Source organism: Diceros bicornis, chromosome 28 (genome assembly GCF_020826845.1).
Source record: "Diceros bicornis minor isolate mBicDic1 chromosome 28, mDicBic1.mat.cur, whole genome shotgun sequence".
Classification (NCBI taxonomy): Eukaryota; Metazoa; Chordata; class Mammalia; order Perissodactyla; family Rhinocerotidae; genus Diceros; species Diceros bicornis.
In genome coordinates this window covers 35170111-35183986 of record NC_080767.1, presented here as the reverse complement: position 1 = coordinate 35183986, position 13876 = coordinate 35170111, and the positions used below count along the sequence as shown (strand labels likewise).

General features: G+C 39.1%; 1 protein-coding gene across 16 annotated transcripts in view; it reads right to left on the bottom strand.

Moving 5' to 3' along the window:
* The window catches only part of RALGPS1 (Ral GEF with PH domain and SH3 binding motif 1), a 286272-nt gene that overhangs the window by 148181 nt on the left and 124215 nt on the right, over positions 1-13876 (bottom strand). For all 16 annotated transcript variants that reach the window (XM_058524068.1, XM_058524069.1, XM_058524070.1 and 13 more), the window contains one exon: positions 1888-2014. In XM_058524068.1, coding sequence (XP_058380051.1) covers positions 1888-2014 — 127 coding nt within the window. The remainder of the gene's footprint in view (positions 1-1887; positions 2015-13876) is intronic.

Sequence of the window (13876 nt, the reverse complement as noted above, 5' to 3'; positions counted from 1 at the left end):
ACTATAATTACAGAACATTTAAAGAATATCACTGAGAACACTAGGCATCAAAACATGTAGGATACAACAAAAGCAGCAATTAGAGGAAAATGTATACCCTTAACTGTCTTCCCCAAAAAAGTGGCAAGCATAATACATATACAAATGACCCAATAATTCAACTGAAGCAGTTAATAGAGATGACAAAACAACTTAAGGAAAGCAGGAGAAATGAATTATAAAAGACAAAAGCGGAAAGTCCATATTTCATCAAATCTAGGATGTCATCTAAGATGCACCAATATTTTATATATTACTAAGAAAAACTGCTGCCAATTAAACAATGTCACAGTGCTTTGTTACCCTCAGTTGAAAGATGCAGCCCAATTTCAGAGTTGTTAAAATGTGGAGAGAAAAAGCACATCCCGGACTGACGAAATACAGTCAAGTAGACAGCAGAAAGACAATGCAACTGATAAACAAATACACAGCCGACTTCTTTGGAAAGACCAACAGACATACCTCTGGCAAAGCAAATTCAAAAAAGAAAGAGAAGACAAAAAGGCAAACTATTAGGAATGCAAAGCAAATATAACCATACATACACAGGAGGTTAAAATTTATGAGAGAATATTATGTATAAACTCTATGGTCAAAAAAAAATTAAAAGAGAAAAAAACTCTATGCTAATAATTTTGAAAACTTCGATCAAATGGACAATTTTCTACTAAAATTAAATTTTCCACATTGGCTTTAAAAGAATTAGAAAACCTAAATAAACGATGCTTGTGGAAGACATGTAAAAGCTGTCAAAAATGTATCTCCAAAAAATTGCACTAGATCTCTGAAAATATTAGGAGTCACTTCTATAAAACTTTAATTTCCCTTATTATTAATATTATTTTAGATTATAAAAAGATCGACATTTTTTTCATAAATTAGCATAACCGTGAAACCCAAACTACAAGAAGTATTTTTTACCTGTCAAATTGGCAAAGAAAAAAAAAAGAGAAAGGAAAAGAAAAAAACGCACATGAAAATACACAGTATTTGTGCATGTAGGAAAAATAGGCAATTTCACCTCCTTCCAATGAAACCTCTATGGAGAGCGTTTTGAAAATATACATGAAAAGGCATGCAATTTTGCATGTTTTGACCCAATAATCACACTTCTAGGAATTTATTATAATGTAATAATGATAACTTTATGTAGGAAGTTTTTGCAACAAAGATGTTCATTGCAAACTTTTAATAGCAAAAATGTAGAAACAACTTGTCAATATTAGCAGATTCGAGTTTGATAAATCCATGTGATGAGACTGTCACAGTATAGAAATGCAGGTAATAAATTAAAGTTCACATATTTTGTATGTACCTAAACAAAAGAAAGGATATGAAGCAAAATCATGATTATCTCTAGGTAGGATAACAAATGATATTTTCTTCTCTTTCTAATTCCTTACAATGAACACGTATCATTTTCTAATCAGAAAAATCAATAATTGTTGTTATAACTTTGTTGGTACAAATCTTATAAAATATATTAATAATGCCTAGAGAACCAGACAGAGGGGTTTGGGCCTGAGTTCCCCCAGTTCAGGAGGATGTGGATGAACCAGCTGAGTCCTGTTACTGTCACTATGACCCTCTCAGCTGCAGGCTAGGGAGGCTTGGGATTCACTGGTCATTTGTATAAGAAGCAGAATATCCCTTGTTTCAAGGCCCTCCTCAAAGTTCCTATCCTTGGGAAGTATCAACAGCCTGTTCCAATCCATGGAACCAACCAATTACCCATTTATCCACTGCCCATGAGGCTTCCTGGAAAGTTCTCAACTAGAAACCATAAAAACATCTTATTCAGCACTGAGCAGATTTCTTAAAAAATAATAAGCCAATTCAGACTCCTACCTAGATAGGGAATACTGGGAACCATCTTCAGGCTTCGGATATATTCCCGAGTCCGCTTGTAATTATCTTCTTTAGACATCAGGTAGTCCAATTTCTCAAAGGTGGTCTTGTCTTTTCGATTCAAAAGCTGGAATGAGAAGAAAATATAGAGTATGAGAGAGGAGAGAAATAAACCAGAAGAAGCTAAAGAAAGGAAAACCGTGGATGAAGACTAAAAGGAAACATCCTAAATGGCATGTGTACCACATCCTGGGCACAACTAAAGATTTTAAAGGCTCTTTCATGCAAAGATGGGAAGTTTCACGGCCTTGATTTTGTTGTTTTTCACAGAATCTCACACTTGGAAGATATCCTCTGAAGCGACCTAGTCCACTGTTCTGAAATGATGCCAAGATCCCCTGAATAGCACCTACCTCCATGGGTGCATAGACCCTACAACAGCAAGGAGCTCAGAGAGTAAAGCAGATTGCTCAAGGTCACCCAGAGTTATTTCACAGCTACATCAGATCTCTTTCCCTGAATCCAAAACTTCTTGCTCTCTCCTCAACATCTTCACCATTGCTGAAGGCCCCAGGAAATTTCACACAATTCACCTGTGTATGTTGTGCACCTAGCCAGCCCATCTCTCCAATCGAGGCTATCTCCTCCAGATTCCCTATAGTCTATAGCTGTGTCATATTCACACTGGGTATGGTATTTTAATTACAAGAAGCCCAACTTCTTTTCCGTATGCAGTCATCGAAGGAGTGACTTAGTTAAGCAAATACAGGACAAGCAGGTACCCACAGCCCAGAGATTCATAAAGATCCTTTACTACTGAGATCTCTGGTATGTAAAGCTTGGTCACCAGGGAATGGATGGCTCAATGTGTACAAGGAGCCTTCCTGGAAGAAAGGAATAGAAACCTGAATTCCTGATCTTCCAGACTTGATGCTAGGAACTCATGTTGCAGTCATCCTACATGTTATAGGTCAAGACTTGTGTGTGTGTCTAATAACTAAGACACAGAAGTGATTTAGCTATAGTAACATCAGTGTTTTTAAAGAATGAGGAAAGGTGGTTCAGGAAAACGAAACCAACATCTATCATATAAAGAAGTCACCAAATGTCTAACGTGAATGGATCAAGAAATTGTAGCAAAAACACATTGGTGGAAATGTGGCAGAAACTACCAGAAGAAACCACTATACAACCGTTAAGTGGTTGCCTCTGGGGAATGAATGGGATATGGAAAGAGAGAGCAATGAGAGCTGGTTTTTTCACTAAGCCTTTCAGTACATAGTGATCTTTAAAATTAATGTGCATCTATTATGCTGAAAAAATTCTTTTAAGATTTAATTTTTTAAATATAGGGTTTGTTTATTCAAAAAAATAACAGCATTTACTTATACATGTTTTAACTTTTATTACAAGTAGAGTCATAAACTGAAAACCTCATATGCGCTGAGGGTCCTTTAGATTTTAGAGTTTACGGGAAGCCTCAGGAAGAAACCATCAGAATTACATATAAGAACATAAATTATTTGCCTACCTGAGTCAAACAGATACTAAAAGCATTCATGTTCAGGAAAAGAGGTAAGGAAATAAGATTAAGGAAAAGTTCACTAAATACAACAGGCAACTTCACTTCTAGTAAAGTTTAGAAGTTTGGGGCACTCTGAGATTTTCTTCCATAATGTTTATTACAATTGTGATTAATTGTGCAATTACATCTGTGTCTCACTCAGCAAACAATGGCTCCCATGAAGGCAGCGACCATGCTGGTTGTATTCACTCTACTATTCCCTGCATCTGGTATGGTTCCTGACACAGAACACACTGCCTAAATATTTGATGAATAAAAAAATGGGAAAACTAACAGTGATAACTTAAAAATCCAATTCCTTGGAAAATTTTGAACACTCCAATAATTCCTGGGTAACAGAAGAAACAAAAGCCAAGATTATGGACTATTTACAAACCACAAATAATGAGAACACTTTATGTTAAACTGTGATGAGGCCAAAACTGTACTGAGAGGAAAACACGTGGTTTTAAACTCTTTTATAATTCAACAAGTAAGAATATAAATGAACCGAAGACTCAACTCAAGAAGCTGGGAAAAAAGTATGAGAAATCAATTAATAGATAAACTTAGAAACTGATACATTAAAAAACAAAATCAAACTAAACACCAAACCTATAGAAATGATAAGTAACCCAAGAACTAATTTTTATAATATATCAATAAAACAGGTAAAACCTCTACAAATAAGGCAAAAAGCAAAAATATACAACATTAGGATTGAGAAAGGGTTTATAACCACATATGCAAAGTGCACTAAAATTACAAGGTAAAAATCAGTCCCTGCATATTGATTTTAAATAATTTTCATGGTGCCAAGTGTCAGCTGCAAGGGATAAATGGGACTCATAAACCACAGGGTCAAAAGCCAGGAAGATCACAAATTTTGGTCAAATATCTAGAAAAAAGTTTGGAAATTTCCCTTATCATGCTCCAAGACCCTGTATGTAGCACTTGTATTTGACTAATGATGAAAAACCCCCCTCTTCTGGTAAATAGTTCAAATCTGGAAGCTGTCTCCATGGAAGAAAAAAAAAGTCCCCCTAAAATCCTCTTTATAAGGACATTGGTATCTTGTTCCCTTGCCTTGAGAGAATAACATTTCTTGATACGTGGAAATGTTTTTCAACAAAGAGCCTGTTGCTCCAAATATGTTAAAACTGGCCCAAAATTCTATTTCAATTCCAGTGTCTATTGTTGGTATGGAAAGAATTTTTAGTGCTGTGGATAATCTATGGACCAATGGATTCAACAGACCGAGTATGGAATGAGTAAGGAATGACCTGGGCGCTTAAACAAAAGTAATTTTTACCTCTTTACATATAAACTATCAGTTTCTGAAAAATGAACTACAAAGTCACATATCTAATGTAAAATATTAGATGCAACGGAGACTGTCATAAGTAAAATGAGAGGAAATTGTGACTTTGAAATTTAGTAGGTGTCCTGGCCAGCTATCCATATTTGTCTTTGACTAAGGCCATTTTAAACTCTGTACAGACAGAAGTTAACTCGTACAAAATGTAGTAATGCAAACAATTCCTGTCCATAGAAAGGTAAGTTACGTCTCATGGAATGCCACTGATTATCCCCCTGGGAATACTGACTAATTTTGTATCCATTTTAAAAACTATTCCAGCATTCCTTACCTGACTTTTATACAAGTGTAGTACTCTGGGTTCTCTTTTGATACAGTTGTAATATCTTGCCGGTTCTCTAATTAATGAGTTAAACAAAATATTTGACAAGTATTCATTTTATACTTATACGAGTCATGATTTTCCCTTTTTAAAAAATTATCCTTTAACAATTTACACATACACATACATAATACACACATACACTCACATGCAAACATACATAATGTGTAATCTTGTAGGACAATTTTTATCATGTGTTTCCAGGAATTTTGCTAAAATTTTTTTAAAATTCCACTCATGGCAACCCTGGAGACATTCCCGCAAAGCCCCAAGAGTAGAGCCAAGAAGCTGAGATTGGTCTCCAAATGGAAGTTTGCCAAGTGCCCATCCTGTGTCCAGAGTTGGTCTCAGGTGAGTGAGGAGTCAGGCACCAAATGTGCATCCCCATTTGTTCAACCTGGTTGATCAATGAAAAGGGCTAGTTAAGGCAAGGAAGAGTCAGAAACACTGTGAGAGAGCTCTAGAAGGAGAGAAGAAACTCCACAATGGGAAGGAGGAACTTCAGGAAGACATAATCCTGGAAACGAGTCTTGAAGGATTTCAACCAACAGAGATGGGGCTGGAGAGGCCCCAGAGGCCAAAGAATGCATGAGCAGTGGCCTGGAGGTAGGAACACACAGGGATACTTCAGAGAGCAGCAGTTTGGCGGGTATGTAGGCAAGTGTTGCTTTGGACAAGACTGGGAAGGTAGGAAAGAGAAGGAAACTCACCATTAGGCAAAGTATGTTTCTGACTTGGCCATCTGGATACCATGGACATGTGATGACCATTTGGATACTGTGGACATGTGATGACCATTTTGACTGCTTATTCTACTTTCCCAGATATTTCAACTCAACTTGCAAACAGGGTGCCAATCATAAGCAGCTAAGCATGAACACTGAATACTAATCAAAGGGAAAAGAATGAGTTGACTGTGGCCATGTTTGAACAGGAAATTCCTCTGGCCAACTCTTGCGTCTCTTCCGCATGTGACTTGGGGTGCTGGGGTTGCTGGTGCAGATGCTCTGCTGGCCACAGCTGAAAGGTTTATGGTTTGTTTTTTAGGGTCAGGAAGTAGGTGTGAAGTAGGTATGAAACCTTTTGGTATTTGCTGTTGTTGCCAAAATGTCTCTACTATGTCCTCTGCACTGTGCGATTTGCTCACTGCCCATGAGCTTTCATCAAGCACCACATTCCCAAATGCAAGCTTCCCTCAAAAACACCCATCAAGACATACTGGGCCGGCCTCGTGGCTTAGCGGTTAAGTGTGCGGGCTCCGCTGCTGGCGGCCCGGGGTTCGGATCCTGGGCGCGCACCGACACACCGCTTCTCCGGCCGTGCTGAGGCTGCATCCCACATACAGCAACTAGAAGATTGTGCAGCTATGACATACAATTATCTACTGGGGCTTTGGGGGGAAAAAATAAATAAATAAAAATCTTTAAAAAAAAAAAATAAAAGACATACTGACCCTCTCTCTCATCCAAGCTCAGTGTCTTCCCTTGCTCTAAGGATCACTGAAGTCCAAGTTTTGAAATCCAGATGATGGTTAAAAATTGGCTAATAAAATACTCATTATTATAAAACTAGAGGTGGTGAAATAAATGTCCAAATGATGGATTAAAAAGAGCAGCATCAAGACGGTAATATCAGAGTATCCCGCTTTGGAGGAATGGTGAGCACAGACCCCCCAACTGAGCCAGGGGTGGGGAAATGCTACAAACTGTCTTTAATCAGGAAAGAGAAAACACCAGAGCTATGTTTGAGGGCAATCACTCCAGTAGTGGTGTGAGGAAGGACCAGAGGGAGCAAGATAAGAAGCAAGGGGACCAGCTAGATGACGATGATGACATCAGGTCATAAAAAGGCTTACAGGGATGGCAGCCTCTGCCGGCCCATTTGAGAATGGTCAAGAAGAGTTGGAAATAATAATAACAACAACAATAGCAGCAGCAGCAGCAGCCAATACTTATCCAGCCCTTACTAGGTGCCAGGCATAGTTCTAACCATTTTTCATATATTTACTCATTTAATCCTTACTATAAGGGGCAGGTCCAAGGCTCAGCCTGGGGTATCTGATTCAAGAGTCCACACTGTTAATTTCCATGGGACACTGCCCTTCATTTCTTTTTTTTGGAATATTTTGTTTTGTTTTGTTTTGTTTATTGCAGTAACATTGGTTTATAACTGTATAAATTTCAGGTGTACATCACTATACTTCTATTTCTGCATAGATTACATCATGTTCACCACTCAAATACTAATTACAACCCATCACCACACACATGTGCCAAATTATCCCTTTCGCCCTCCTCCCTCCCCTCTGCCCTCTGGTAACCACCAATCCAATCTCTGTCTCTTACCTGTTTGTTTATTGTTGTTATTATCTACTACTTAATGAGAGAAATCATATGGTATTTGACCTTCTCCCTCTGACTTATTTCACTTTGCATAATACCCTCAATGTCCATCCATGTTGTCACAAATGCTGGATTTCATCGTTTCTTATGGCTGAGTAGTATTCCACTGTATATATATATACCACATCTTCTTTATCCATTCATCCCTTGATGGGCACTTAGGTTGCTTTCAAGTCTTGGCTATTGTGAATAACACTGCAATGAACACAGGGGTGCATGTGTCCTTACACATTGGTGTTTTCAAGTTCTTTGGATAAATACCCAGCAGTGGAATAGCTGGATCATATGGTAGTTCTATCCTTGATTTTCTGAGGAATCTCCATACTATTTTCCATAGTGGCTGCACCAGTTTGCACTCCCACCAGCAGTGTATGAGAGTTCCCTTCTCTCCACATCCTCTCCAACACGTGTTGTTTCCTGTCTTGTTAATTATAGCCATTCTGACAGGTGTGAGGTGATGTCTCATTGTTGTTTTGATTTGTATTTCCCTGATAGTTAATGATTTTGAACATCTTTTCATATGTCTGTTGGCCATCTGTATATCTTCTTTGGAGAAATGTCTGTTCAGGTCTTTTGCCCATTTTTTAATTGGGTTGTTAGTTTTTTCATTGTTGAGATGCATGAGTTCTTTATATATTTTGGCGATTAACCCCTTAACAGATGTATGGTTTGCAAATATCTTCTCCCAATTGTTAGGCTGTCTTCTCGTTTTGTTGATGGTTTCCTTTGCTGTGCAGAAGCTTTTTAGTTTGATATAGTCCCATTTGTTTATTTTTTCTATTGTTTCTCTTGCCCGGTCAGACACGGTGCTTGACAATATGTTGCTAAGACCGATGTCAAAGAGCGTACTGCCTATGTTTTCTTCTAGAAGTTTCACAGTTTCAGGTCTTACATTCAAGTCTTTAATCCATTTGGAGTTAATTTTTGTGTATGGTGTAAGGTAAGGGTCTACTTTCATTTTTTTGCATGTGGCTGTCCAGTTTTCCCAACACCATTTGTTGAAGAGACTTTCTTTTCTCCATTGTATGTTCCTGGCTCCTTTGTCAAAGATTAGCTGTCCATAGATGTGTGGGTTTATTTCTGGGTTTTCGATTCTATTCCATCGATCTGTGTGTCTGTTTTTGTGCCAGTACCATGCTGTTTTGGTTACTATAGCTTTGTAGTATATTTTGAAATCAGGGAGTGTGATACCTCCAGCTTTGTTCTTTTTTCTCAGGATTCCTTTAGCTATTCGGGGTCTTTTGCTGTTCCATATAAATTTTAGGATTCTTTGTTCTATTTCTGTGAAAAATGTTGTTGGAACTTTGATAGGGATTGCATTGAATCTATAGATTGCTTTAGGAAGTATGGACATCTTAACTATGTTAATTCTTCCAATCCAAGAGCACAGAATAGCTTTCCATTTCTTTGTGTCTTCTTCAATTTCTTTCAGCAATGTTTTATAGTTTTCAGTGTACAGATCTTTCACCTCTTTGGTTAAGTTTATTCCTAGGTATTTTATTCTTTTGGTTGCAATTGTAAACGGGATTGTATTCTTAATTTCTCTTTCTGCTACTTCGTTGTTAGTGTATAGAAATGCAACTGATTTTTGTATGTTGATTTTGTATCCTGCAACTTTACCGTATTTGTTTATTACTTCTAAAAGTTTTTTGGTGGATTCTTTAGGGTTTTCTACATATAAAATCATGTCATCTGCAAATAGTGAGAGTTTCACTTCTTCCTTTCCAATTTGGATCCCTTTTATTTCTTTTCCTTGCCTGATTGCTCTGGCTAGGACTTCCAGTACTATGTTAAATAGGAGTGGTGACAATGGGCATCCTTGTCTGGTTCCTGTTCTTAGAGGGGTAGCTGTCAGTTTTTCACCATTGAGGATGATATTAGCTGTGGGTTTGTCATATATGGCCTTTATTATGTTGAGGTACTTTCCTTCTATACCTATTTTATTCAGAGTTTTTATCATAAATGGATGCTGTATCTTGTCAAATGCTTTCTCTGCATCTATTGAGACGATCATGTGATTTTTATTCTTCATTTTATTAATGTGGTGTATCACGTTGATTGATTTGCGAATGTTGAACCATCCCTGCATACCTGGAATAAATCCCACTTGATCATGGTGTATAATCTTTTTAACGTATTGTTGTATGTGATTTGCTAGTATTTTGTTGAGGATTTCTGCATCGATGTTCATCAGTGATATTGGCCTGTAGTTTTCTTTTTTTGTGTTGTCCTTGTCTGGTTTTGGTATCAGGGTAATGTCAGCTTCGTAGAATGAGTTAGGGAGCTTCCCCCCTTCCTCAATTTTTTGGAAGAGTTTGAGAAGGATAGGTATTAAGTCTTTTTTGAATGCTTGGTAGAATTCACCAGGGAAGCCGTCTGGTCCTGGACTTTTATTTTGGGGGAGGTTTTTGATTACTGTTTCGATCTCCTTACTGGTGATTGGTCTATTCAAATTCTCTATTTCTTCTTGATCCAGTTTTGGAAGTTGTATGATTCTAAGAATTTATCCATTTCTTCCAGACTGTCGAATTGGTTGGCATACAGCTTTTCATCGTATTCTCTTATAATCTTTTGTATTTCTGAGGTGTCTGTTGTAATTTCTCCTCTTTCATTTCTGATTTTACTTATTAGTGTCTTCTCTCTTTTTTTCTTGGTGAGTCTAGCTAAAGGTTTGTCGATTTTGTTTATCTTTTCAAAGAACAAGCTCTTGGTTTTATTAATTTTTCCTTTTTTTTTTAGTCTCTATTTCATTTATTTTTGCTCTGATTTTTATTATTTCCCTTCTTCTACTGATTTGGGGCTTTGTTTGTTCTTCTTTTTCCAGTTCCTTTAGGTGCATTGTTAGATTGTTTAATTGAGATTTTTCTTGTTTGTTGAGATAGGCCTGTATTGCTATAAACTTCCCTCTTAGAACCACTTTTGCTGTATCCCATAAATTCTGGCATGTCGTATTTTCATTTTCATTTGTCTCCAGGTATTTTTTGATTTCTTCTTTGATTTCTTCATTGACCCAGTCGTTGTTCAGTAGCATTTTGTTTAATCTCCACGTATTTGTGGCTTTTCTGATTTTCTTCCTATAGTTGATTTCCAGTTTCATACCATTGTGGTCAGAAAAGATGCTTGGTATTATTTCAATCTTCTTAAATTTATGGAGACTTGTTTTGGGGCCTAATATGTGATCAATCCTGGAGAATGTTCCATGTGCATTTGAAAAGAACGTGTATTCTTAGGTTTTTGGATGGAATGCTCTGTATATATCTACTAGGTCCATCTGTTCTAGTGTGTCATTTAAGGCCAATGTTTCCTTATTGATCTTCTGTTTGGATGATCTATCCATTGGTGTAAGTGGAGTGTTAAAGTCCCCTACTATTATTGTGTTACTGTCTATTTCTCTTTTTACGTCTGTTAATAATTGCTTTATATATTTAGGTGAACCTACACTGGGTGCATAGATATTTACAAGTGTTATATCCTTTTGTTAGATTGTTCCCTTGATCATTATGCAATGCCCTTCTTTGTCTCTTTTTACAGTTTTTGTTTTAAAGTCTATTTTGTCTGATGAGTACTGCTACCCCAGCTTTCTTTTCATTGCCATTTGCGTGGAGTATCTTTTTCCAACCCTTCACTTTCAGTTTGTGAGTGTCTTTAGGGCTGAAGTGTGTCTCTTGTATGCAGCATATATATGGGTCTTGTTTTTTTATCCAATCAGCCACCCTATGCCTTTTAATTGGAGCATTTAGTCCATTCACGTTTAAAGTAGCTATTGATAAGTATGTACTTACTGCCAATTTTAAACCTTTTTTTTCCCCTCAGTGTTTTAGTAGTCCTTCTCTGTTCCTTTCTCCTTCTATACAGAATTGATGGTCTCTTTAGTTTGACCTCTGTCTGAAAGCTCTACTCTTTAACTCCCCTCCTCCCTCATTTTATGTTTTTGATATCATATCTAAACTCTTTTTTGTGCATTTGTATCCATTACCCTCTTATCATGAAAACAGATAATTTTTCCTATTTGTGGTCTTCTCTTTTCCCCTTAAATCAGTCCCTTTAACATTTCTTGTAGCACTGGTTTCTTGGTGACAAACTCCTCTAATTTTTGCTTGTCTGGGAAATTTTTGATCTCTCCTTCCATTTTGAACGATAACCTTGCTGGGGAGAATATTCTTGGCTGTAAGTTTTTTCCTTTTAGCACTTTAAATATATCATGCCATTCTCTTCTAGCCTGTAAGGTTTCTGCTGAGAAGTCAGCTGATAGCCTTATGGGGTTTCCTTTGTATGTAACTTGTCTTTCTCTTGCGGCTTTTAGGATTCTCTCTTTATCTTTAATTCTGGACATTTTGATTATGATGTGTCTTGGTGTGGGCCTCTTTGGGTTTATCTTGTTTGGGGCTCTCTGTGCTTCCTGTACCTGGATGTCTACTTCCTTCCTTAGGTAAGGGAAGTTTTCATCTATTATTTCTTGAAATAGATTCTCTGCCCCTTTGTCTCGCTCTTCTCCTTCCGGGTATAACACAGATGTTAGTGCACTTGATGTTGTCCCAGGAGTCCCTTAGACTGTCCTCACTCTTTTTAATTCTTTTCTCTTTTACCTGTTCAGCTTGGGTAATTTCTTCTAGTCTTTCGTCCAGCTCGCAGATCCGTTCTTCTGTATCCTCTACTCTGCTTTTGAGTCCCTCTCGTGAATTTTTCATTTCCAGTATTGTATTCTTCATTTCTGATTGGTTCTTTTTTATATCTTCCATTTCTTTGTTGACATTCTCACTGAGTTCATCTATTCTTCTCCCCAGATCAGTGAGCATCCTTAACACTCTTTGTTTGAACTCTCTGTTGGGTAGGTTGCTCATTTCTGTTTGACTTAGTTTCTTTTCTGGGGTTTTGTCCTGTTCCCTTACTTGGAATGTATTCCTTTGCCTCCTCATTTTGCCTCCTTCCCTGTGCTTGTGTCTACGTATTAGGTAGGTCAGCTACGTCTCCCGCTCTTGGATAGGTGACCTTATATAAGTGATGCCTTAGGAGGCCTGCAGTGTGCTTCCCTCAGTTCTCAATGTTCCAGGGGTGACCCCTATGTGGGCTATGTGTGTCCTTCTGTTGTGGCCTGTTTGCTCTCCCTGTAGGCGCCCAGGGAGGCTGAGTTATGCTCCTGGCCAGCTGTTGCAATGCTCAGCTGCTTGTAGTTGTTGTGGGCCCTTCAGTCTGTTTATCAGATGTGGGGAGCCCCAGCACAGCTGGCTGCAAGTTCTAATAACATATTTGTGTTGCAGTATTTCTTTTAAGTGAGTAGGCCCCCAGCGTGGCAGGTTGTTAGGCTCAGGGGCTTACAATTGCTATAAGCCTCCAGCCTTTAGGTCTCTTGTCAGCTCTCTGAGGATTGCAGCTGGGTGGGGCTGGCCTCAGGCACAGCAGCACCCAATTGTTTCAAGGAAGGTGGGGCAAACCCCCTGTGTGGGTCTTTGAGAATCACAAGTCTTCTACAGCTGACTAGCCCTGCTGCCCACAGGTCCACACACACAGTCAACACAGTCCTGCCCTGTGTGCACGCCCCAACCTTCTGAAGTGGACCCAGTCTCTCCACAGCGGGAGCCCCACACACTCCACCACCGCCCCACACTCTCCACCCACCCAGGCGCATGCCCTGCCCCACTGAAGCCGGCTCAGTTGCCAGGCTGCAGAGAATCCAGTCACCAATCTATGCAGGCCCACAAGATGCCTGAGGGCTTGTTGTTGGGTGGGGCCAGTCTCTAGGGTGGGCTGCCTGCCCTGGCTGAGCTGGATTAAATCCGTGCTCTAGTGGGTGGGGCAGACCTGGGCTAGCAGGCCCCAGTGAGAACTCCAATGGCATCTGCATCAGCACGCCCACACCAGGCCACAATAGTGGCCGCCACCAATGTCCCAGTCCCTGGAGAGGTCTCACCTCTCACTGCAATGCACTCAGAGCCTATCAGGTGAGTCTCTTTTCACCAAAGCACTGTGCACCTTTCTTTCTGGTGATTTTAGGTTGCTTTCTGAAACGGGTGAGTTTGCACGTGGGCCCTTTAAGAGCCAGTTTTAATTTCTTTGTGAATCGGCTTTTCTGGGGGTACTCCCCAATGTTTTAGTAGCAGGCAAAGTCAGATATTATGCCACTCGTCTCGATTGTGCTGGGTCCACAAAATGCCCCAAGTGGGAGCGCTGCCGGCTCAGGGCCCTGCTCCTCCAGGGAGGACTGCATACCTGTGGGCTGCTCCCGGGCAGCCGTGAGGCACTGCGCCTTGTGAAGGTGGCGTTTTTTCTCTCCAGAAGGAAGTTTCTGCCTCTTCCACCTCAATTAGGATTATCCTTAGTTGCAG